The following is a 27691-nucleotide window of genomic DNA, read 5'->3' as shown; positions in this document are numbered from 1 at the left end:
AATTCCCCTCTTACCTGGGATTATTGTGCATCAGAGAACATTGAACACTTCAGTGAAGTTGTGCAGCTGCAGAGATTTGACCTAGTCTGGCCAAACTGCATTCATTTTTAATGTATATACATACATATTGGTCCTCCCCATGCATTTTTTTTTTGTTGAACCAGTATAGATCACATGTCCTTATCTGCAGTTTGTTTGGGAAAACCTGGGTGTCCCATGTTCCATCTGCTTAATCTATGTTTTTTTACAGACTGTAAATTAAGCATTTTGTAATCTGGTAGTGCTATGATTAATAGAGTTGATTGAAGATAAAATTCAGTGCTATGGACCACTGACCTTCACATATGGTTCAATAGAAATCAGTTAAAAAAGTGGTGTATGCTGTAAAATTTTCAAGACTGCTTGCATTTATGATCTTTGATGTGAAAGAAGTTTCCTGGAGTTACCTATCTTCATTTAGCACCTTCTTCTGTTTTAATTTAAAAAATTGCATACGGTCCATCTCTTAAATACCAAGATGACATGAAGACAGTGTATGTTCTGACTGAATGATTGCCCTGAATGTTGCTAGTTCTTCTTTGTTTGTCTCAATTGCTTGGTGCTGATTCTCTCATGCAAAAGAGGTAATTGTCTTCCAACACATTCCCTCCTTTTTCTTTCTTGTATCCATTCTTAGTTGTTCTAAGACAATAGGTTCCTCAGACTTCTATCAGGAAATTGGGAAGTATTAGGAATTATTATTATTATTATTATTTCCATTTTTGCAAGTGTGTAAGCCTCTCAGCACAACACCAAAAAGCAGAAAAGGAACAGAAAAGGTGAGAAAGTCTGTGTTTATATTCAAGAATTTAGAGGTGGGTTCATGGGACTATTCCTACCCTTAATATTCCAGCTTAATGTTCTATATGTGTCATTCTGAGTGACAGTCTAAAGGCTACTGTAGATGCCTATTTATTCTCACTATTTGAAATAATAATTTAAAGGCTCATTGAATGAGAAGCAGCTGAAGAGAGTTGTATAGTGGTGTATATAAATGAGAAAACCAAAGGTTTTAGTCATAGATGCAATGCTTTGTTTATATAACCACTCTGCCATCCTAAGGCATTCCATAGCATTTCATGGACTTGTTTGTGTCAATAGTTTTAACTGAGCATTGAACAGTGAAATTCTTTTTACCAGATCTTTAAATGTGAATTTGATACTGCATCGTCTCACGCAGTTTCTGAAAGGAACAGGAAGAGACTTCCACCTGGGAAAATAAATGAATAAATAAATAAATGAGTAAAGATGAGAAAGGAGAAATATAAATTCCTGTTACTTGAGATAAGGAAATGGTCACATTTTTAATAATCCCTTTTTACCTGCTGGGTGCTAAAAGTTGTCAGAGAATTCTTCATGCTTTTACTAGACATAATTTTTTCTTTAATGACCATTAGAAGAAAAAAAAAAGAATAGATAATCTGGTTTGCTACTGCATGATAATGCTATTTTTAAAGTAATTGACTCTTTTAAAATAATATCTGCAGTAGCTATTACCTGCATTTTCACAAATGTTTCTGCTTAGAACAATATGCACTTTAAGGAACTGGGTTCTGCTTAAACTCATATTAGGCATTGTTTCAAATTAAAAAAAAACACCCTATTTTTTAATTTATGCCTGTAAAAAGTCCAACCTGTTAATTTAATATTACAAGCAGATTCCAGTCCCAAATACATAGTCTTCCCCCATATAGAAACCTAGTGGATTCTCAAAGTTCCATGGACAGCCATAGGCAAATTCTCTTGTCACAGGCAAAAATAAAAGACAAATTTGAGGCTGCTTAGTCCAAGCTCTGGAAGTATCCTGGGAGTATGTTTTAGAGCAGATTCAGGGAAACACTCTTATCTGTAAAGTAGCTTGGAGACATTCTAGTGACTCAGCTGTGGGACTTTTGAGTGCCACAGTACACTTCTTGTACACACGAAGATCTTTTTTAGTACTAACTGGATAACCGAAGAATAACTGACGACTCTGTAACATGTTAAAATGAGAGTTAAAAATTGCTTCATTGCTGTCCATGCCAGTATTTTTTGCTTATTTGGGAGACGCTTGTTGAAGTATTAAAATGATTCTCTGTTGGCTCAAGCCATGAACTCGTTGTTTGTCAGGACTCCTGTTTTGCAGGAAGCTTATTACCCGTGACCATCCCCTGAGTTGTCCTGCCAGGCAAAAAATGTTAATAAAAAATTAAAGACGTCTTGGCAGCCAGTCTGATTTGTGCTGTGTCTTGAAACCATAACTCTACTCCTTCCTTTGCCTTTCAGCAGCTGTGATGCTCAGGAACATGTGAGGGAAGTGTGCGTCTACGTGTGCTTAAGCATGCCAGGTATTTAGGGTGTTAACATGCACACAACCTCTGGCTGATTTTAGCAATTCCTCTGGCTAGCTTTTTTGAGAATATAGAGTAGTCGGGATAAACATTAATTTCCTGTCCTTCATAGTTATTTTACCTTGCTTAAAATAGGAACTGCTGCCTGGTTGATAGAAGGATTAGAACACTCTCTATTTTTTTTTTTTGATAATGTATCACAGTCTTCTGAAATACTATTATAGAATTTTATACAGCATTGCATATGAAAAATATATTTGAGGATCCTGCTGCAAAAAGATGCATTAAAAGTGCGCACTAATATGGAGCTCTATTAAATAAAGGCAGTACCTCTTTCTACCATTGGTTCCTGTCATGCTTGAATGCAAAGTACAAGGCTAGCAAAAGATAAAAGAGCTGCAGGTCCATTTTTAATGACTATACAATCCAGGACTATAATACCCAGACACTAAGCACAGACATTAAAATTAATCTGTCTGAAAGGATCTTCATTTTCAATGCTTTCTTATGTCTGTTGATGTCTAGAGGACATCATCAGCCTTTGGGACTTTGGAACATGTGAGTTTCATACTTTATTCTGATAGCAGCAAGCCTTGGGAAGATGCCAGTTTCTGGTGATGTGAGTGCTTGCCACAGAACAAACAAGAGCTTTCCAGAGCTTCATCACAGTTTCTGTCAGCTCCAGGGTAGCAACTTTTTTGCTGTGCCTGACCACAGAGACAGACATAATCCAAAGGCTTCTGCTGAAGCTGGTAGTCACTAGACAAAGACTTTTTCACTGCCTTCAGTGGGCTCTGGCATGCTACCCAAATTCCTCATTAAATAATTAACAAGGCTAATAAGCACTGTGACAGTGTCTGTTTTAGCTTAAAAAGTAGTAGCCAAAGTATGAAATGTAGCCAAAGAATTAAATGCTGTATGTGTATCATATGCATAAGTATATCTATGCATATCTGTGCTCTACATCTATGTGATAATGTATTATCACAGTTTCCTGGACATTCCATTGAATTCTGTGGCCATTTTACAGGTGCTTGATGCAGAAGACTTCTGATGTTCTTCCAGGAAATTACAAGAATTTAGGGATTTTTTTAATGTTTAGAATGTGGGAAGGTCCTGAAGGACAGCATCCTTTCATAACTTATACTTTCCCTGGCAAGTTGACATGTTACATATGTAATATATATATATGTGAACCAAAGTGGCTTCTGAAATCTAATTTGGATAAAATCTAGGGGAAGTGATCTTGGTTAGAAAAGCAGCTGGGCCTATGTAAGTGATGGGCAAGCAAATAAGCTAGCAACAAAAATGAAGTTTTTGAAGAGTCAATAGCCACTATACAATAAAAGCACTTCTTAAGAAACCCAGACTTGGCTGCATTGTGACTGCAAAGAGAAACTGGAAGCTGCTACTTTTTAAAAATGATACTGCTGTTAGAGGTAGATGTGGTTTAAATGCAGGAGGGGCTGTCAGAGTGAGTGTACCAAATGGGATGATTTATAAATGCTATGACTTGGAATAAAGCACAGAGATTAAACCTGAAATTAGCCTAGAAGTGTAATGCAGCAGAATTTGCCAAGGTGTTCCATGACTCTAAGTACTGAGGTCATAAAATTCAAACATTTAAAAAAAAGAAGAGAGATAAAGACCTCTGAGTATAAGTTTCTGCAATCTGGAATCATTTTGGGAATTTTTCTGCCTTACCTACACGTTATGATTTTCTCTCTAGCAGCACAAATCTCCAAGCAGAGTAGACAGAAATACGGTCTCATGCGAGTAATAACTTTGCCCTCCCTACTTGTGTGATGACACCAATTCAGGTCAGTTCAAATAATTACTGCTCTACTTTATCAAAGTCTGCTCCCTTCCAGACTTCCAGACTTGTTTGAGTGCTCTTTTTGTCTTCCTCTGTCTCATTCTTTAGAGAGTGTTGGGGCAGTCTGGTTCATTTTAGCTCCATCATGCTCATCCAGTTGATCTAAACAATGCAGCAGTCATATTTATTACTCAGCCTGGTAATTATAAACACTCCTCATCCTGATGGAAGCTGTAGTGTCTAAAGGGACCAGATTTAGTGCTGATGTTTTAGTTTTCATTTGTGTGACATGTGGTTTTGGTTTGCTGCCAAATGTGTTGTGTGTTAGCTAAATTCCTCTTACTTCAACATTTAAGTAATCTGTTTCAGCAAGATCACATTTCTTCCAGCCAAACTCAACTATATTTTCAATTTCATGTTTCTGTTGAACATTTTGTGCAACTTTAAATAAAAATTTCTCACACTGGTAGTTTATTTTAGAGCTGCATGCTTTTAAGTTATTTTTATTTTTTTTCCTTCACGGTGTGTGACAATGTAATGAAAAGGGAAGAAGGGAGATTTGGTGTATTTCATGGTAGTCTTACGGGAACAAGTTTATGCCCATGTGTTTAGATTGTTCTTGCCAATGATTTAATTTACTTCTTTTCAACATTTTGTCTCTCCCTTTTTAATGGTCAGCACTAATGTTCACAATTACTCAGCTTTTACAAGTGTTTATAAAACCAAATTATCCATGTTGTATTAATACCTTTACGATGAACCTGTAAATAGGAGGAATACTCTGTTTAAATGATAGGGAAAAAATCCAAAAAGCTGTCTAGATAGTTAATTGCTTTCTTAATCACTTGGCAGTCAATACCTCTGAGATTGTCAAAATGTTGCCGGAGGTGACAAAAGTCTATGAACTTCAACAGTAATGAGTGAGAGTAAATATCTTCTTTTCCCAGTGCAAAGAACCAATTAAGTTATGCACTTTTGGGTTGTTTGAAATCTCTTTCATGTTAAAGTAGTGGCAGGATTCAAGCTAGACACTGGATGGTTGATTGGCCCAATGTGATATGAGCTGCACCAGTCAGTACAGCGCCTTCTCCCTTATCAGGGATAAAGTACATTCTAGATTAAATGTCTTAGTTACTCCCTACCTGATTTGGAAAAGGGATCTGAATCCATATTTCCCACTTTCCAAACCTTTTATGTAGGCACGGGGCTTTTGATCATTCTGAGACAGTGGCTTCTTCCACTGGAGATGTTTTACTTATTTATTTGTATAAAATAGCTACCTATGTGTCAGAACATGGACTGAGATCTCTTTTTTCCTGCTGCCCTTTAGAGGCATTCATGGTCTTTGGCCAGTTGGCCCCACAAGACTGAGGGCTTAGGTTTGTCAGTTCCCACATCTCCTGGAGCCCACATATAGTGGAATTCGTTGTTTCCAACAGCTGGGCATCCTGTGTGGAACATGAGCAAAGCTGGGCATGTTGGCACATCTCAGAGATGGTGTTGGCATAACTGTCTACAAATGTGGCTCTTAAAGTTGATAAACTGAGTAGAAATCTGTCAAGCTAAGTAATTAAAAATGCTGAAGAGGAGCAAGCAGCTGAAGCCTTTCCTTACCAACACATGTGAAACAACCAAGTTTGGGTGTGAAATCTTTACCAGTCTCCTTTTCATCTATTCACAGGGGTGTTCCCTCTCATGTCATTCCTCCTTTCCTGAAAAGAGCCATGAGGGAAGCTGATGGTCGGGTTTAATGGAAACCTCTAAAATAGAGAGCAAATCTTGTCAAGTGCATGCTCTAATTTAAAGCAGAGACATGAACTCAGTTACTGTGTGTCAGGTTCTGTCTTGACCACAAAGATGAATTTTCTAAGACACAGCATGCTTCCTCAGTCTTTGGAAGGATTGTTCTGCTTTGTGTAAATAATTAGATCTTGAGCAGAGGCTTCAATTTAAGTCTGCTCTATCCCATGAGTACTGCTAGGCTGTGGAATCAGTCTCTTGCTTGTTTTCTTGCTTTCTCTCTCAAAATCTTTCTGGCTCAGTAAATTTGTAATTATTTATAGTTTGAGGAACTCATTGGGACTTGGTTGAGAGCCAGTTCTTTAGGCTGCTTGGCAGCATTGGGGTATTTTTGCCTTAAGGTGGAAATATAAGCAGCCAGGGAATTTTAGGTACTGACAATGTCAGACAGCAATTTAGGAATAAAGGGGATTCAGACAAATATAAGTGCAAAACTTAGTCATTATGATCTGGACCACAGAGATATTCAGATTAACTTTGATTGATTTAAATGGAAACTTGGAGATTAAATAACTTTGTGCAGCTTGTCCAATATACTTTAAGAGATAATTGGGCACCAAAATTGGTCTTTAGCACTATCCTTGAGCAACTTTCTCAAATTTGTGGAGAAAGCATAAAATAAAGTTAAAACTGCACCTCAAATGTCACTTATATCCAAAGTTCTTCATTCACAGGACCCTTTGGAAATTTAAATTTGTGATCTGAAGTAATAAGGTTTGCAAATTAAAGGTCACTTGGGAGAGAGGGAAGAAAATGTAAATATAACGTTTGTGTGTGTGATCTTCACTCTTCTTTTTCACTGAGATTTAAGCCTCAAATTTATCATATACATGTGAAAATTATCTTAGTAATGTGTAAATGTTCTCTCAGCACAGATTTTTTTTGTTTTTTCATTTGATATCTGGTAATGGTGCTAAGGCGGTTCGCACCAGCGTCTTCTACATACAGCACAAAGAGTAAATACTGATTATGATAATATATCACATTATTTTTGTTTCAGATGTGCCTACATATCATTCTGTGCACATTTTGTGGGTAAACTACACCTAAAAAAGCTGTTAGTTTAGCTAAAAACATCTGAGAATGTTTTCACAAGTCATATTTTTTGCTACAGTAGAGAAGGGTGTTGACAGTTAAGCTAAATTCTTTTTTCCAGGTTAGTGTGTTTTTCTGGTGGTCAAAAAGTCTTACTGATCTCTAAAGAAACACTTATGTTTAACTGAATTATTGTCTTACAGTGAATTCTTGTCATTTTGAACAAGTTTTAATTATTTCAGAATAATGAATACTGCTTTGCTGAAATAAAAGAGTGGGCTTATATGCAGCCCAAGTATTCTGTTAGTGTAAATGACATAATGGTATTTATGGTACTGCTTTACAGAGCTGCTGAATTTTTAAGTTCTGAATAGGCCTTTGGAGGGCCCCTGATAGACTTTATATGGAGCTGTCATTAATTTAATAAACGATATAATATCTGTTAATAGATATCAGCTCTTCACAGGTAAGTCAGTTGGGGTCTCTTAGCCTACTGGCTTTCAATTCCTGTCTCTTCCTCCAGACATTTTCTCCAGAATACATTCTTGTTCCAGTCAACACCATGAGAAATTAGGTACAGTGTTTGATTCTGGTCTCATTTACACCAATGTCAATCAAGAGTGCAACTGTTAATATAATAGTAGTATTATACTGGAAGCTCCAGAAGTTAAACTGGTAAGCTTATTCTACATGAGCTTTGTTAAAGATGGAGATTTGAAAGACGATTGTGGCCTATATGAAGAAATTTTCTTGCTGATAGTTCATGGATAAAGTGAGGCCAGTGGAAGTGAAGTGCCGATGTCAAGGGGAGAAATGGATTTTTTTCTTCTCACAGATGACTTCAGTTTATAAACTGGAAGTGGTTTTATGTAGGGCATATGTGGCTGTGAGACTATTGTAATTTAGTAGTGGGTAATGAATGAAGATGGTGAAGTTGGATAAATAAAATTGTTGCATAAACCACCTAAACCAAAAATAAAGAAATGGCAGAACATGATTTTGAAATATCTGTGTTCCCACGGATTTTGCTGCTGTTACAGCTCCGTGTTGCATGACCTCCTCTGACCCCCATTCCCTGCCAGCCAGTCAGTGTCTTGAGCTGTCAACAGACACACTAAGGAGCTTGTCAGATAAGGGCAGCATGTTGAGTTGGAACAGTGTTTGATGGATTAAGACCCTGGCTGTTTCACCTGTGCAATTTCTGACTTGTATTATGAATGACATTTTCAAGGCCTTTGGGCAACATTGCCAAGCATGCCCCTGGAGACCATATTACAATGTCAGAACAATGTCAATTCCAGATAAATAATTTTTTATAGAAAAATAATTAAATTAACATCAAGCTTTTGACAGCATTTCCACAAAAACTCAGAAATCAGAAATCCTCAGTTGTTTCCCATAGCACTGCAACTTGACCTCCTTTTTTTGTTGTTGTTGACATATTTAAAGAGCAGTATTTTATTTTTGCTTCTCTCTTTTTTGTTTTTTTTGGATGCTTTAGCAGACTTTCAGTTACAGCCTTGCATTGTTCTCACAGGCACTATTAATTCTACATTTAAAATAATGTTTGTCTGAATATTTTTTTTAGTATACATTGGAACTGCGTATGTATACTTTAAAAGTTCTATCCCACCAAGAAGACTTTTGATGGTTTTTGATTACGTCAGAGAGATTGTCTTCCATTTTAGCTGCCCAAAACCTGTATTTACAGCTTTATTGAATAAAAATTTAAATTAAAAAGAATAAAAGGCCCAACCCAATCTTTCCGGCCTGTTTTCTTGTGAAAACAGCCTTGACACATTAATCAATAATATAGCCAGTTTCATGCAAAGATCTGGAACCTTTCTGAAGATTTTGCAGTGATCACACTCTTTTCTTCTCTTCTTTTAAACATACAGAGTGAGCCATGCATGTTTTGTCCCTACCCTCTGTGAAGAAAGGACTCTAGATTATTTTGGTGAGAGGAGGAATGAATAATCCTCAGGTCATTCTCGAATGTGGGAAATACTTGGAAATTTTATTTCAATAAAGGTAATGCTTTCTCAGCATTCTCCAGGAAAGGGGGAGCTCTCAGGTATGCAGAATCCTGCATGTCTATCTACGTCACATCACAGAGTGGAACTCTCTGTACCCTGTCAGGGATGCAAGCACCTGAGAAGGGACATATGAAGGAGCTCGAAAAAATTTTGAAAACTGCTGTCAGGCAGCAGACTAAAGGAACTCATTGAAAATTTAAATGCCTCTGTGGAATCTTAGCATTTTGACGAACTGGTAAAACCTCATGATGAGCCTTTTCATCTGACTTTTCTGATCATCTCCATTACTCAGCCTGGATTGGTTTAGACTTCAGCCACTGCAAATTTCTGCCAAGCAGCCTACTTCAGCTGAGCCAGCTCTTCTGCTGAGGGACCACCTAGAAGGATTTCAGATCATCAGAAAGGGTATCCCAACAGCTGGACAGTTGGCATAAAGGAATTGGTGATGCCACTGGTACCAACTCTAGCTAAGCTCTGAGCCACTTTTCTAATTTTTTGACAAGTCAGTGATGTTGACATTTTCCAGTGTGGTTACTCAGTGTTAGACAGCTGTAACCAGACTTGGCAAACACTTGTACTTCACCTTACTTGCACGTAATTTAATCCTTCTGCCTCAGCTTCCCAAGTAAAATTGAGGATAATAAAATTATTATCTTCATAGAGGAGTTGTTGTAATTAACGTTTCTAAAAATCCTAAATGTAATTAAAATACACAGCAAACATTCCAGCTAAGGGCAGATAAGGATGTATAAATCTTCTACAATTTGTTATATGTGTTTCTTTTTCTTCCTTTCTGTTTTATATTTTCCTCAGTAATGATACCATGTCAGTTCAAGTAAGGAAAGGGAATCAGAAGAAACCAGTGCTGGAGAGCCATGTGCAATATGATCTTAATAATTACTGGGTTTTCTTTTTACTTCCATGGAATGTGCTTTTCTTCCTTCCTTTATCATTAATTTTATTGACTATATTTTGTCAGTTTACCCTTGACTTCCATCATCTGAGAAACTGGTCTGATCTAAGTCAGATAGGGAATTTTTTTAACATTTATGACCAAAGCAAGTTAGAAATGGTGCTGTAATAGCCTTTGCAGAATTTTAGAGTACGTCATGTGATGGTGGCAGCTACTTGTTATATTCTTTGCCTGAGATTTTTTCCCCTAAAAGAAGCATCTTAAATAGAAATTATATCCTTACCCTTTGCTGTTCCCATTTCTTTGTATAACTTTCAAAAGCAGTGATTCAGAATAACTTAAGAGCCCACAAGTATAAATGAATCTGCCCCCCTTCCTCCCAACAGAGGGTTCTTTAAAATACAGACTGTTTTCCAATGTGAGCCTCCATTGATTTCAGCACTTTTGAAAATCAGGCCTTTTAGTTACATGTGTATGTGTCACTTGAGGAAACAAATTTTATAATCCCAGTAGGAAAAGCTTGTCCTTTTCTCAGAAAAACAAGCTAGATTTTTATGCAAACACATGTTGCATTGAACGTCTTTTAGCTGAGTATATTCCTTGGCTTTTCCACAAGAACTGATGATCCAGAACTGTTTGAATCTCTGGTGGGCTAAGTATGATGACTGGTGCTGTTCTTGACAGAATATGAGTTATAAAAAGCCTGTAACTGTGACGCCTGCTGGATGAATTTTGATTAGAGAACCCATTTGAAACTGTGCTTTGTGCTTCTGAATTGTTTGTTTTACAAGTATATACTCCCTCAAAGCAATAGCTACAATATTTGTTGTAAAAAAAGGATGATGTATTTTTTGGTTTTTTAGACGTTGATTCAGAACCTTCAAGTTCAAATTTTTAATTCAGAGGAACCTTTATTTTAGCACTGTGTAAAATAACAAGGAAGAAACAAACACAAGATTGAGGCTGCTAACACAAATGGTAACAGGAGTAATTCAAGATTTATTACATTTCAGCTTCTTTTGTCTTCAGGGACTTGTTTTCTTTAAGGTAGGGTATGAATAGAAACTTCTTAACTATGCAGAATTTAGAAAATAAGAGGCAAAAATATAAAAAACTGCCATTTCTTCCTTAGTGTAGTTTTTTTTAACACAAACCAACAGGGAGAATCGATAGACTGTTCTAAGAGCATAAGTTGTGGTCAATATGTTTGTTCTCCTCTCTGTCTTCTCTACTCATTTCTGATGGAAAAATAGATCCAGAAGAGTTTAGAAATCCTATAACAGAGTATGAGAATTTTTTTAAAAATTAAAACTTGGAATGCAAGGCAAGCTTGAAGATTCCATGTCCTGTAGTTTATTCTATGCAAATATTAAAATCATTCCTCTGGTGTCAAATAAAAAAAAATCACATACAAATAACTGGTAGCATTAGAGTGAGGTTACAAGAGGACCATGTTTCCAAGCATTTAGTGGGTGGGGAGCATGCAGGTAAAGATTTGCCAAGTGACCGTTGCCTATAGTAGGGTTCCTTCAAGTTATACAAGTATATTTGAATTTCGCCTTGATACTCTGCTGTTGGGATACTTGATTGTCAGTCATATTTTTGTAACACCAGTGCTTTTCTTTGAATTATAATTAATATTTTGTATTGTCATCACAGTACAGGCCAAATTTCACAATTAATCGCTGCAGCTCCATTTTACCTCCTGAAGAGTAGCTTTCTTGTCATTCTCCCATTTCATCCCAGTCTGTGCCAGGTGACCATTTGGAGATAATAATCTTTTTTTTTTTCTGGAGAGTCTCTCCTGGGCAGCTCCTCTCAAATGTACTTGTGGCTTCTGTAGGATACTTCAGCCATACCTGTACTTTATCTTTGTTGAATAGCAAGAGCAGTGCAGACTCAGCACCTTTTCTGTCCACTGATGTAAAATTTGTTTGTGAGAAGTTTGGAGTAGAAATCAACTTAGCTTGTGTAAGGATGCTTCATAATGGATTTCAGAAGTCTCTATCATACAAATAAACTTATCTCAGGATGTGCAGAGGAATTTTAGGAGTCAATCTTTATTTATTTGCTTAAAAAGAAGACATGATCCTGGGAAAAAAGATTCTTTTTGGTAGGAAGGGCTTTTTGAAGTCCCGTATTCTAGCATTTGGCTGATAATGGAAGTTTCCTTGAAGATGAGAACAGATGAATATTCCTCATCCATGCTCCAGATGTTGTCTGAAATCACTGTATCTTTGCATCTACATCTCTTTGAAAATGCACTGCTCCCCCTGCAGCTGCTCATGGATCAGTCCTGGCCTTTCCCTGGTGGCTGGTAGAGACTCTGCTGTCATGAGTGAGCACCTGTGGTTTCTCCCAGTGAGGAGCAGGGATTGCACTGTTGGCCTCCATATAATTAGAAGTAAAATTGGCTTGTATAGTGTATTTGTTAAAAGGCAGCTTTCAGGAAAACAGAAACTATTAGCTACCCACATTTAATAATTATTAAATATGGAAATATAACAGCAGGATCACTTATACAACAGGCGGTTGTATTATTTTTGGGAATGGGAAATTCTGCAATGAGTCAAATTGCACCTAGTTATATTCAAATTTTTCTTTTCCAATCAGCAGCTGGCTAAAGGCAGAGAGTTCCTTGTGTTGACTGTCTAGAATGCTGACTGTGTGTCTAGAATGCAGACTGTAGTTGGCAACTGCTGTTAAAAAATTTCCTGTGCATACTACCCCTCTTAGTGAATATCATTCTATTTTGAGCCTAATTGAAAACTGAAGATAGAAAACTAAGCGGTTATTTTTCCCTGCAGTACAGTATCTAATATTCTGATTTCATGGCTGTCTGACTGCAATGATTGGGAAGGACATTTTCTCAAAGTGTTCACAGTACCACAGCAATGTGTCAGGAGCATTGCCTATCAAGGAAAGGAACTGTTATGTTAAAATGTGTGCCACTTAAAAACACACCCAACTGAAAAGTAGGATGCTGTTGTGTTACATTTGGTACAGTCAATAATTGCCTTTTCTTGTCTTTTTCTTCAAAAAAGCTATTAAGAATGTAGAAAACAGCCTTCAACTAGAAAGGCTTTAATAGGAGAGATCTGCAACAACAGAGGTAACACCTATGCAACAAAGGCATTTTGTGTTCAGAAATCTCCTGCCATGTTAAGTCCACAATGCTGGGGTTATTTTTGCTGGTAGAGAAACGGGATATGTGTGTGTAGTTGCTGGTGATTGTATAGCTGAACAAACTTAAACAACCTACTTTGTGGGACAAATGCTTGTTTGTTAACCTCTGTGTTAAATGGGAGAGAAACCCCCAGTATTTACAACAGGCAGTGGTGAGGGGTAGTAAATAAGAGAGAAACCTGTTCAAAATGTTCCATAATCTTACATAAGAGTTAGAAAAAGTACTGTCAATTTAAAATGTTTGCTTTTTTTTTCTTTTTATATCAGATAGTATTACTGAAGTCTTCACTAACATCTATGTGACCAGTTTTGGACCTGTGTCAGATACTGATATGGTGAGTTCCTGAATCTTTTGCATATATGGGTAGATGGTGTAAGATATAGATAAACTTCCTTTAAACCTGTATTCTTTTACTTATTGTGGATTAATTTGAAACAATTTCACTGAAATCAGAACGTGCCAAACCCCATGTAGTTTGAAATTTGGAAATTGATTTATGGACTTTACATGATAAGTGTGCTTGTGTTAGCTGTTTAGTTTAGACCAGGAAGTCTTCTGATTGTCCCACTGACTCTGGTTTATATTCTGGAGCAATCTTGATATGGATGAACTGGATTCCTCTTGCATGAAAACCTGGCGTGAAAGGAGCACTCTTAATATTGGCAATAGACTGAGAGACCTGATGGGAGTCAAATCTAAATTAAACTTCTCAAAAGGCATAGCTTGGAAGCTGGGTCTTCAGCATGATTGTGGGGTTTTACAGATCTGTCCTTGATAATTTGCATTGTTTAGTAAGCATTTAAAGAAGTCAGTGACATTAAAAAAGAAACTTTCAGAATATTGTTCTGGATTATTAGGAATTGTTTGTAGGCTCACTGCATATAATACAGAGATTAGGGAGAATGCTCCACACTGGGTAGAAAGACCTGATGGCTATAGCTCTCTAAAAGGAAAGAGAAGGACGGTCTTGAACTACTTTACCTGTCATGCTCCTCTTCACTTGCCTGGTTTAGAGGAAGGTGGTTTAATTGACTCTGGGAAATGTGTAGGAGAGAACAAAATTCTCAGAAGAATCAACAACAAACTTTTACTTGCAAAATGTAGAACATTAAGATACAATAAGATACTTGAGAAATGTTAAAATAACATCCAGGCAAAGTAAGTTCTTCACGAACTTTAGTTTAGCAAACTTAAACTTAGCCGGCCTTAACAAATCCAGACACAAGGCACTTAATAAGGCATTGGCAAGAATTTTTTACTCTGGCTGACAAAGTATTTTGAGAAGAAAGGGAGAAAGAAAGAGAAGGAAAAGATAAAAGCAGAATGGTATCACCATCTGTGGATTTAGTAACAAGACTCGATTGTTGCGATTTTGATGTCCTTTGGTCTAAATGGTATCTTGATCCATCAGGGTTGGGGGAAACCCACAAAACACAAATTCCAGAGGGTTTATATATGCTTAGCTTTAGATGGAATGCCCAGGCACCTTCCCAGTGGTGCGGAGTTTTATGCTGTCTTTTGCAACGCCTCGGATCTTTGCAACACTGTGCAGCTGTGTTGCACAGTGGAAGACCCCAGGAATTATTCTGGGGGTATTTTGGGGGTCTTTGATGGTTTATGACAACTTCTAAGACATGACAACCACCTCTCAGTCAGTGCAGTTGAGCCCCTTATGCCCCATCAGAAGGGATGAACATCTTCAGGCCTATGTGTCAAATGTCCCAGTATGTCCCCCAGGTGGGGAGGAGTTTCACAACTGAGCCCCTTGTGTAAGGAAGGACATCAGCATGATAAAAAGTATTAATCCACCTCACAGGATCTGCGTCTTTTTGGCTTCTTCCCTTATCTGTCTCAAACCTCAGCTTCTTGCTAAGCAAAAGTTGCTTTGTCATGGTCACACACCTGGTGCTCACACCCTCTGCACCTGGGCTGTTACTGTGCTCATCCTCAGCAAAGCACCTGCTGCTTTTGCAAATGGCTGATTGTTTGAACCATTAGCCATGAACGTCTCAATCTCTCACACTAGCCTTGCCAATCCTGCAAGAAATTATTTTTTAAATGTTTCAAATATTCTTTATTATGTATGAGACATATTAAATACTACCTTGGTGTATCTGTAGATACTAAAGATTAATATTTTTTAAAACCAGACATTTCTTTTTCTATGAAAAAGATCAGGTTATGCATCATACAAAACAGGAAACATGATGTTATGAACAAGTTTATGAAGCTAAATTTTTCACGGTACATTGAACATTTTAAAAGTTATTTGCTTACTGGTAAGTTAAAAGTTATTTGATTACCAGGTAATCATAGCTTTGGAAAATATATTCTGGTGGGGTTTTGTGGGTTTTTTTTTGTGTGGTGTTTTTTTGTGTTTTCAAGCTCTGTTTTGAAAGTTATGAATACACGGGGAAGACTTCGCATGAAAGACCATGAAAGGTGATTTCATAGGAGAAGCAGACTTTTGTTTATATTACTGTACATGTTGCTGATTTTCCTGAGGTGCTTTTTTCTAATGATTTTAGGTTTATGGAATAATTCTTATTTTGTTAATAATTTTGTAAAAAAATTATCCACGGCTATGTACAAAGATGATATGAACATCATGACCTTGTTGGTCTAGTATCTCATGACTTTAGAGTGGTGAAGTCTTGCATTTATGGTGGTCCTGTGTAGATGATACTAATCCACTTTTATAGATGATTACTGAGCCACAAGGAGACTTACCCAATGCTGTTTAAGTCATCTGTGCTTAAATGGAAAAGTAATGAAAGCTCCCTGAGCCTATGCCCTCCCTCCCAACAAACTTCTGACATTAGTGGATAAATGTATGGAGAACTCTGGGTGTCTATTTTCACAGACATATAGACAGTGCACAGATCTATGCAGAGGTGTTAATCAAAGCAGAGTGCAGTGCATCAGAATGGCAGCTGTTACTCTAATGGGTAGGTTTATTTGCAGCTAAGTAGATAGATAAGTAAGAGCAGTTTAATTCTTATTACTACAAGCTTCGGGGTTAATTTAGCTTGTTCTGTTGATAATTATAGAATAATTTTGAAACGTATGAGCAGTCAATGAGAAAATTCCAACTTGTGAGTTTTGAAATAATAGCTTCCAAACCATCACATATTCTGTCGAACATGAAGGTGACATTAGAGTTCTAACCATGAGTACTTTTTCATTTAGGAGCTGCATGACTGAATCAATAATTTAAACTATTATATAGAGGATTCATTGATATTTTCTTCTGTAAATGTTGGAAACTCAGGAATATTATATATTTTTTAAATTTCTTCATTAAAAGGCTTTATTGCAAGAATAAATTTGACCTTTGCCCATGTCTTCTAGAATTTTTAGAGGATCCCAAGCTCAGATTTTTTCAGGAAGGTTGGGTCCCATCTCATGAAGTCCTCTGCTGGCACAATGTGAATGGTGAGGCCCTCAGTCATGTGAGGTATTTAGGCTGAACGCTGCTGTTGTCCAAAACTCTTAGGATTATTGCTGCCCCTAGGATTCCTTCCACTGCGGCTTCTTAGATTAGTAAGATCATCAGCTGTGTGACTGCACGCCTTTACATGATCTGTTTTGCAGTTTGTTTTTTCCTCCTTGGTCAGTATATTGTGATGAATAATGGTGCTTGGAAGAAGAGAGGTGCTTTTGAAAACAGGAAGGGGACTCACTGGCATGTGAGATGTTTAATATGCATTTACAATATGGAAGAAAGAAGTGACAAACAAGCAGTGATGGGTGGATTGGAGTTAAGGTCACAGTTCTCACATAGTGTTGATACACAAAGTTGATAAAATTTAATTCTAACCGTTGTTGCATTGCTATGAATTTGTGAGGTTTCTGTTTCCCTCACTAGCTATGTGGTATGGTGCTCAATCTGTGACTCAGTCATTGCTGAGTGTGAGTTTTTATTCACACTTGCTGTATTTCTCCAGTATCACAACTTTGCCAAAAAATCATTATGTCCAGGGGAATTTGATCTTTGAGTGATTTTAAGCTAGCTGGAGTTGCTGTTGATAAATTCAGGAATGAGAAGCTGAGGCTGAGATTTTTCTCTAAATGTGTTAAGAGTCAAAAACATTTGGTGCTTGTAGTGGATTAAGATTTTGACTAAGTTCAAAAGATGCTACTCTCTGTTCTGACCAAAATAGTCAGCTACCAAATGTGTTCTCTCTTGGCCAGGAGTCAGTTGCAAACTGTGCTTCAAATGAACAAAAATATTTTGGTATCTATACCATTTGTGTCAAAGAAAAGCTTTTGTATGTCAACCACTCTATCTAATGTCAAATATGCAGTGCCAATATATAAGGATTTTCAACTTCCTTTTGCAAACTAATGAGAATCAAGGAAGGCAAAGCAAAACAAGAGTTTAAACAGATTTTACTTTCACCCTTCTGTCTTTTTGAATTGTTGTTTCTCAGAAATGTTCAAGTTCAGTATTGTGATGCTATGCCTTATAGGCTTCCAACCCAATCAGTGATAAAAATTTATTTTGACATTAGCCCGAGAGAAGAAAAGCTGCATTATTTAGAAAAACAAACAAATGAAAAATTGGACAGAACAACTGAAAAACAAAGCATCTACTAATTTTCTGAAGTGTTATAGGACTAAATTCTTGTTACAGGGGCTAATTAAAACATTTATCATGAAATTAAAATGTTTAATATTTGAAAATTCAGAGGTAAAGGGTTAACTTGTTTGGACTATAATTTCTAGGATATAAAAGGATTGAACATTAAACCTGATTATTGTTTTATTTTTAAAAATTAATTGCTTGAAATCTGGTAGACTGTACCATCATTATAAATCAACATGCTGCTAACTTGAATTTCATCACTGAAAGCTATGTATTTTTACCTCTTTTTCTCAGGCTTGGTGTTGTTCCAGGCTCTCCTGAAACTTTGGCTCCTAAAATTTCTCCCATAGCCATAGACATAGTGCGGATGTCTACAATTGAAAAAATTATACATATAATAAATGACACCTATTTACTCCTCAAGCAGTAGTTATTTTATGTAAGACAGATTATGTAGGTACTGAGTCCCTTTATATAAGGTCTGCTGTGAAGAAAGATTTGCCAAGATGCAGCAAATTTTGCCTCAGAACAGTCTTTCTGATTGTCGTTGGGAACGGTCTTTCCTGCTTTCCTCCAACACATGGTTAGTAGGTGGCAGGACTTGAATCAGTTTAGCTTGAATATTAAAATTAAGAAGCCTTCTGAAACTTTTATATTTCAACTTACAGTCTTAGCTTTTCATTGTTATTGGGGAGTTTTGTTTATTGTAGTTGCACCTTTATTCCTTACAAGTCGCTTGTAAACAACGATTTTTCCTAATTTCTTGATGATAGACTTCCTGTTTTTCTCTTTGAAGTCAAGGAACAGGAACATTTCTTTGTAGAGATCATCATGCACAGCTAGTTCATCACTACACACACTTCTGTCTCATCAGTTTTCAACTGAAATGTCAATAAGTGTTTCTGATTTTTCAAATACAACCAGATTAGAAATTTTCAGTGAAGGCTGAAAGTCAAATACAGAAATAATCAGAAGGATTGTTACAGCATTCATCACTACAATTGAGGATGGTTCTTTAGAGATAGTGACTGAACTTGGAACCCTGTTTCTTTTTTTCTGTCTGTTTTTCAAATTTCCTCACTTCACTTTGTATTTCAGGTTTTGTTTGGGGATTTTTTTCTATACAACTTATTTCTAGCTCTGTTTCAGAGTCAATTATTAGGTAGAATTCCTTAAGAGAAGCTTTACAGAGCTGGTATGATATGTAAGTCTGGACAGAATAAGGGAATGCATCGAGATGATTTATTTTTCAAATAGATTTAAAAAAGTACTGCAATTACTTTTATGTAGTTATTATTTGAACTCAGTTAGAGAAGACTAAAGAGTAAAGGAAATGCTAAATACACTTGGAATTTTTGGGGAGAATTGGGGAACATGTAGGTTGTGTTTTTATAATTGATACGTTTCTGAAAAGTCAGTATATTGTTGGCTCAGGTAATTGCCTTTGCAAGTTAAATCCATACACTGAAATTTTGATGAGAATATCACACATGATCTCTTGCAGAGTTTCTGTCCTTTTATTCTGTTGGGAAGGCTTTTTCCTCTATGCAAAGTCCTGCCAAGGGAATCAGCATTGGAGATTGATTTGTCAGAGGCCGTGTCCAAGCCTGTCACTGCCGTTAGCTCTCTCTGTACCTTTGTTTGGATTCCTCTTCATGGCACCAGGCATCCACTGTGTTTCAGGGTTGCTCTTTCTCCATGTCTGAATAAAAAAGGGATAATGACAAGTGTTTTTATTTTCAGTGACAGCAGAAAAATGTCCTGTAGTCTCTTTTCTAAGTAATCCCTATTTGTATCTTCTACAGAACTCTCTTATCCCTCCTTGGTGCTTCTTTTAGACTCAGAGCTCACTCTGCATCAGGTATATGGAAAAAGAGAGAGAAAATTATTCTGAGAAGGTCCTTTTCATAGATGAATATGAATAGAAAGACATTCTCTTCCCTAGACGCTATCATTCAAACTGGTTAAACACATTTTTTCCAGATTTTTTTTTAATACTTCATGTTTCGATTAAATGCTTAGACAAAAATGACTGAAGTTGACAGATTAGGTAGAAATAAAAGGCTTGAAACGAGTTCTTCAAATAGAGAAAAATTGTGCTGCAATTCCCGAGAAATATACCACATATTCTTGATAGTATGAAAGGGCATATGTATCTGGCAGGCATTACTTATTTATTTAAAATTGAATGCATGTTCCTTTGAAACACAGTGATGGGATTGTGTTTCAGTTTTTAACAGGGCTGTGATGGATTATGATAAAAACTAACCAACAGTGCTGTTTCAAACCAGAATCCTCCTTCATCAGAATATTTTCAAGGACTCTAGTCACTAGTATGTAAGATCCACGCTCTGAAAGACCTGAAGGGAATTTCTGTCTGTCTGCTGTTTCCTTCTATGTACTGTGTTGTGTACACATCAGGAGGTAGGTTTTGGAGAAGAGAAAATGGACTCAGTTTGTTTATCTGTGCAGTGAGGTTTGATGTTGATAGACAAGGGCTTGTACAGAGCCTGAGTAGTCAGTGCTTATGATTGGAGCATTGAGGGGGTTTGGAGGAGAACTCTTTCAGTCCTCATATTGTAAGACAATTGCTGGTTTTTAGAGAAGAGAAAAGTAGAAAGTGAGATGGATTGTTTGTCCAGTCTGGTAGGTGGGCCTAGGCAAAGCCAAGCAGTGCAATGATGAAGTAGCTTATGGGACTGCTGTAGTGTGTCAGTCCTTCCTTCTGCCATCTGCACCCTGCATGGATCTGCCCACAGAGACAACCACCAAGACAACCAGCTAGTGATGTGATCCTCCTACTGTAAAGCTAATTTCAGCACTCACTGAAAATATCTAGTGTGCAGGTTTAATAAATTGAATTGCAGAAGTTGCATCACAAACACTCGTCACACCGACGAATATCAGGTTATGGTAAGTGTGCATATAATGGGCAGATTCATTTTCTTTGACTAATTACATTTTTTTGAATCTTCTGTCTAAACTCCTTCTTGGTTTTCTTGAAAGTAATTTTGATGCTTAGATACATACTAATCATGTTTGTATTCTGCTGCACCAGTTACATACTAAGATTGTTAATGTTTTTTAAAAAATCCAAAAGAGAAATTACACATTTCCTTAAGGCAGATATGAAAACAAGAATGTATGTTTCTAAGAACTAAAATGAAGAGATTATACTGATGTAAAAATAAATATTAACATGCAGTCCCTATATTAGCTAGGCAAGATTTAGGTCCATGAATCTGACCGTCTCATCAGTGTATCAACCACAGTATTTTTAACTGTTTTAAGGTCTCAGTGGAAAGCTATATGTGCCATTTCCCCTTTGCTTGCTTTTAATTTTTTTTATTTGTGTTTTAAATGTTTTATATTTTACAGTATTTAAAATTTGGTTTTGTGGTTATATATATATGTCCATTAATGGCTATAAGAGTGGTCCGGAAAAAGACAAATATACTTTAGATAAATGACTCAGAAAAATCTTTACAAGTAGGGAATGAGGAACTCTGGCTTGAACTATTCATTAAAGAAAATGCTGTGTTCCAGAAGGTAATTAATGAAATGTTCCATCTGCTTCAGGACAATACTGCTTGCTAATGGACACTTACATTTTTCGAGATATTTGGAACATGTCCATCTTTACTCCAGATGCTAAAACTGCCAAAATTTGCCAACCATTATTGGAAAGGATGAAAGTACATTTTTTGTTATTTGAACAGATACAAATCTGATGTTAGCAAAAAAAAAAAAAAAAAAAAAGACTGTCATGTAGTGGGGAGGGATTGCTTATACTCAGGTCAGTTAAAACTTCTGCCAGACACACCATCATCTTTATGGTGTGTAGTGCAAGTGCTTCTTAGAACTGTAGCAAGAATCTCATTGCCTGCACCTAAAATTTCATGTAAGGTAGTATAACACATATTTGAAAGATTATGTTTAATCATACAGCGTTAGAGTCTGGCTGTATAAACACCATTTTAGACATGACACAGTAGGCAGTACTTTCTTGTCTAGAAATTATCACAGGACTCCTCTGAAGACTTGGAAGTATGCTCCTGTGATTTTGTGGAGATACTGCACTATATACTGCAGAGTGGTTAGGTCATATCCAGAGAGAACAGGTGTTTTTCATAGGAGAATATTTGCAGAATGAATGAAATATCAGGTATTAATCTGAATATTTTTTCTGGAGTCCAGATTTGCCTTTGTCACGGACATTAGTCTTGACTGAAAAGTAAACATTACACAGCATTTATCACAAAGTGATATATATCAAACATATTGAATAGGAATTAGTCTCAAAATCTTTATGTAGCAGCTTTCTGTAGCTGGCTTTTTATCATATTGATTATATTCAATGTACTTCAATTCTTTCCTATTTTTTCATTTTCTAATATGGTAAACATCAGTAAAGATATTCCTGATCATAAGTAGAATAGAGTTGGCACAGAAGGGAACATAGGATCAGTGAATATAGCACTGGGATGCAAAGGCAGAGTTGTATTTTGCTTTAAATAATAATTTTAAATGGACAACGACAAAATTCAGATCCTAATACTTCCATTGAAAAAAAATGCAAAGAAGTCTGTAGAAAGATAAGTTATTTAAGAACTATGTGAGATTTTACTACTATTGTGATAAATGGAAACAGAAGGTGTTTGTCATCATTCACACCAAATCTTGGTTTATCCTGTTTCCATCTTCTAAATGAGATGTTCTGAAATAAAGATCTCCAGCACAGACTGGAGGGTGTTACAAACCACCCTAAATGTGAGGGTAACTCAGGTTCTTATTAATTGATCCTGGGAGCAGACTATGGTGAAACAACACTGAATGACCAGTGTTTATAAATACACTTACACCTACATACATACATATATTTATATTTATATCTGTATTTATATTTCCATTTCCATTTCCATTTATATATTATGTATATTTATATGTATATATGAGTTAATTTGGGAAAATTTTGGTTGCAATGGAAAGGGCGTATGTAGCCATTTATAATAATATATAATAATATATATATTAATATATAATTATTTCTAATAATATAATAATATGGTTATTAGACTCAATAGCAATATAGCAGTACAAAAGCATAAAAATAACACTGAAGAAAATTTGTAAGGAAATGAAAGAAAGAGAAGGAAAGGAGAATAGAAAGATATCCACCATGCATGGATTCAACAAGACTTGATGTAATTTCAGTGTTTGTTAGTCAAAGTGATGGCTATACTTTTGATCTGCCAGGGGTAGGGGAAGCCCATGAAACATAGAGTTAATATGTATGTCAGTATTAACAATGGGTTAATATATGTTCAGGTTTACATGGGAGTGCCCAGACACCTCTCCTGGAGAAGGGAGCTTTACACTGTCTTTTGCAATATGTGGATGTATTGCAAATGTGGATCACGTGGAGACCTCAGGTGGAAGACCCCAGAAATGAGTCTGGCAGCTGTGGTCTCTCCCTGCCAGACCCAGCCAGGGCTTACTTTCAGCACATCTGCAGAGTTGGCTTTTCTTGTGGATACATTGCTTCAGCCTTGTCTACTTCTCCTTAGCCCTGAGATAATAGGACAATAGTGGCACCTTTATCTTATCTCAAGTTCCCATCTGGAGGCTTAACTTACTGTCCAAATTTGCAGGAATTCACAGAGGCATACTGGGGAGAGGGAGAGAGGGGAGTTCTGTTGTCTCAGAAGAGCAGTTGCTTCTTTATACGGTTTGCCATAGTGGGCAATGTCCTTTGGTGATTACCTTAACAGTGTTTGAGCCATTAACCATTACCTGTGGATTAGTCAGAGATTTCCCAGTAGGATCTCTCAAGGCTGCAGCTCATTTTACTGCTCATTCTTTCCTGCTCATTCAATTTCCTTAGCTGCTGCCATGCAGCAGATGCAGGATTTTGTGAAATGTTGCTGTTTTGATTTAGTAACATTTCATGTCTGCTTTTTTTTTCTATTTTATTTCTCTTGTAATTCTTTTTATGAATGTTGGAAGACAGTAAAAAAGCAGGATCTTTGAAGTTCTTTATTGATGGAAACATTGCAAAAAGGTTCAGATTTATATTCTAATCATTTATGTGCAGAGGCTTTTGTCAAAAGAACCTGTAGGATGTATCACTCACTCCTGTTGAATTTCAGTGGAGTTTCAAAGTCTTAATCCCTTCAGGCTCTTCTTCCCAATTCTTTATACCTCAAACATCAGTCTTACCATAAAAATGATCTATTGGTAAAGCCCCTCAGATGAAAGGTACAAGGAGGCTCTTAGGGCAATTTTCCTTTAATTACCTGGTATTTCTATCCATATTTCATATACTCCCCGGCTGCTCCTGATCCTCCATGATATTATGCATTTTGTCACTTTCCCTGGTCTGCAACTGAACTGATAGGTAACTTGTTATTTGTAAATGGGATTTTAAGTCACATGATATCTAACAAATAAAACAACATATAAATCAGCAAATAAAAGAGGACAATTAAATGTGATCTATCATATAGAAGTGAGCAAACCACTTGTTATGAGGCAGTGTCTCTAGCAGTGATGAGGCACTGAACAAAATCCAGTATAATATCAAAGAAACACATCTTTTAGAGGTTCATAGTTTTGTATTAAACAGATATATTTGATAAAATATTATTAGAGAAAATAGAAAATGAGATTGAAGAAAACTAAGCAAATAAATGTTCAGTGTACTGTCGTGTTAGTTTTATTTAAGTTTATTTTAAAAATTTAAAATTTTAATTAGAAAAATGACAGAATTTATTACATTAATGTATTATGTATATACCACTTGGTATAGCTAAAAACTGAGCTTCTGTTTTTTGTCACATTAGTTTATAAGTATCCATAATTTCCAAAATATCTCTTTGCATCTGTCGCCGTTCCTAAAGAGAACTGCTTTCTCTCCTGCCCCTGTCATGCTCCTTCACATAACAAAATTCTCTTTCCTTTATTCCTCATTCTCTCCGTAGCCTCTGGCCCTGACCTGGAAAAGGTCCTCACAGCTCTTTGGCTCGCAGACCAAAGGAGCTGAAGAAAGCTGTCACTTGTCTCTGTCTAGTCAGCACTCCTTTTGTATTGCTGTATGATTGATGGAGAAGAACCCTAAGCCTTGTTAATCAGCACACAAGGGAGCCAGCAGAAAATGATAGAGGCTGATAAGTTCCTTGAAGTCACTTTTATATTGAAATCCCTTGAAAATTTTATATTGGTTAAATTTTATCAGGCCTTGTCCATTCAAAGTAATTTACGTGGAAATTATCTATGCAGAGCAATTGCAGTGGTACAGACTGTTGCAGCATACTAATATTTGGAAGTCATAAGACCACATTTTGTACCTGTCCAACAAAAGAAAGTTGCATCAAGGTAGCATTTGCCAATATGCCGAATACAGTTTGCTTCCAACATAGTTTTTAAGCTCTCCCATATCCAGTTTTTATGCTGGGCAAAGCAAAGCACTAAATCCATTTGCAGTTTCATTTTTGAAGATAGCTGATAAATTTAAATTGTCAATGTTTAATCAGTTTTATGTTTATTTGTGTTGTGGTTTAACCCCAGCCAGCAACCAACTAAACAACAACAAAACCCACCAGATGGGATACCCAGCCTGTTGACACAGGCATCTGGTCTAGGTCATCAGTCTGTTTTTGCTTGCATCCTTTTTTCCCCACTGTACTGCCTTCCCAAGACTAGGCATCAGGGTGATGTTCACCAGGCAGTGTGTGTCACCTGTTAATCATCAGCTGCTGTTTCCTACCTAGGTACTTTTGTTCATAAAATCCACACCACTACGGAGCCTTACATTCCTCTTTGAAAAAATCTTATATCATTCTGTTTGTATATACTGTACCCCTTATGGGTTGCCTTGTTTCCTTCCAGGCTCAGCCATTCTCCATGCTCTTGAAATGCTGGGTTACTCTACAGCAGAAGATACTGAAAGAACTATTTAATGTTGTGTATTTTTTCCTTACTTTCCTTCCTTACTGCGTTTACTCTAATTACCCAGGTCACAGATACTTTGGATATCAGAAACAGATATAAATATTGAAAGAGTTCAATATAAAAACAACACCTAGCAATCATGAAGCAGAATGTCATACCCTTAATACACTGACTTCCTGCTTATTATTCTCAGTACTATACAATTTTTTTTGTGATGATTGTTCTCACTTGACAATTTTGCAAAGGGAATTTTGCAGACAAAGCTTTTCTATTTTTGTTCTCAGAAAGCAGATTAGTGTTTCATTGTGTCAAAAAAGGCATATATTTATTCCATTACAGGAGTATACGATAGATGTGTTCTTCCGTCAGCGATGGAAGGATGAGAGATTAAAGTTTAAAGGCCCAATGAACATTCTTCGACTGAACAACCTAATGGCCAGCAAAATCTGGACTCCAGATACATTTTTCCACAATGGGAAGAAGTCAGTGGCCCATAACATGACAATGCCAAACAAGCTTCTACGAATCCAGGACGATGGGACACTCTTGTACACCATGAGGTATGTCTGTTCATCTCTACTCAAGCTATTTCTTGATGGGATTTTTCCATTGAACAATTAAATCAGGTTTCAGGAGAACTCTCCTTTATTTTGTTTTTCTCTAAGCAGAAAGAAAGCTAGAAAAATGTATGTTTTGTTTCCAGTTCTGTTAAAAGTCTTTTGGCTGATAATGAGTTAGATAGTTTTCTTATGTGCGCCTCAATTTTTGTAATACATTGAAGATATTGAACAGCTGAATAAAGTTAAGTGAGACCTTCAGGTAGAGTTTACCAAGTCTGTTTTAGAATGATTAAAATAATGTAGGAGTTGGCCTATTACTGTAGCCATTGTACTGAATATGTGAGTCCCTAAGCAAAATTTTTATTAAGATCGGGGGAATAAAAAAACAGAGCAAGAATGAAGAGATAATAATGTCTCAAATTCTTTCCAGCAAGAGCTAAAGGGAAAATATGTCTTACTGTGTAATTACTGTTTCTTTATATATAATTAAAATATTTAACTTAAAATTTTAATTTTTTCATCTTGTGCATCATTTGTAGCTAAGATATTTCAGCTGGTAAAATGTTTTAAATTTGCTTAGAAAATAGAATATAGAATACGAAAAATTATAAAAAATAATGTATACACAGATATTAGTAACATTTTTATAAGACTGATTTCTTCTTGGTAACTCTTTTGGCAATAATGTTTGTTACCTATGTGAATTTTTTGAATATTTTACTCAAGTTTCCAGAAGCCCTTGACTTAGGTTTTTTCTTTTTCTTGGAGAATACTTAATAAATTGAAGTTGCCGTGAATGTTGACTTAAAATCCCCAGCCTAAGTCAGATAGAAAATGTGAGCTTCAAAGTTCACATGTACTGTGGTACTTTCTCCATGCAGCCATGCCAGCATCCCTGGAACCCAGTTTTACTACACAGCTCTGAAACCCTTACCCTATTGAGAGCTGATGAGTAGGCTACTGTGATATTGGATGATGTCGTGCTTGGAGAGATTCAGAAAAGTTTGCTTGAAGTAAATTGAGGCCCCCTATGTTGTATTTTTCTTTTGGCTCAAATTAATATTTGAGAATTATCTGTCTAAGCTGACTGAAATTCTCTTTCTCCAGAGAGTATAAGAATAATGTACTATAAATTATAGGAAATACTGTTTGAAACCATTATGAAGCATAAGCTGAGTCAGGTTAATTATAATTGACTAAGCATTTTTGTTACTTGTGAGTATGTTGGTTCTCAGGGTATGAGATTAATGTGTACACTGATCTGTTTTGCCTAGATTTTAAACAGCTGTTTTTATCATGTCTACATAAAATGATTGTGTGATTTACATCAGAGGCTCATGCAGTTCTTTCCTTTGCCTTCAGCCTGTTTGCTGATTCTTATCTCCTGGTGCCCCTTGAATTCAGATACACATTCCTGGCGAGTGGAGGAGTAGAAAT

General features: G+C 36.4%; 1 protein-coding gene across 1 annotated transcript in view; it reads left to right on the top strand.

The window, feature by feature from the left end:
- The window catches only part of GABRA2 (gamma-aminobutyric acid type A receptor alpha2 subunit), a 59155-nt gene that overhangs the window by 12536 nt on the left and 18928 nt on the right, over positions 1 to 27691 (top strand). The window contains exons 3-4 of the mRNA XM_005415480.2: positions 13423 to 13490; positions 26034 to 26254. Coding sequence (XP_005415537.1) covers positions 13423 to 13490; positions 26034 to 26254 — 289 coding nt within the window. The remainder of the gene's footprint in view (positions 1 to 13422; positions 13491 to 26033; positions 26255 to 27691) is intronic.

This window comes from Geospiza fortis, unplaced genomic scaffold, assembly GCF_000277835.1.
Source record: "Geospiza fortis unplaced genomic scaffold, GeoFor_1.0 scaffold40, whole genome shotgun sequence".
Lineage (NCBI taxonomy): Eukaryota > Metazoa > Chordata > Aves > Passeriformes > Thraupidae > Geospiza > Geospiza fortis.
The sequence above is the reverse complement of the archived record's forward strand: the minus strand, read 5'-3'. Positions and strand labels throughout refer to the sequence as shown.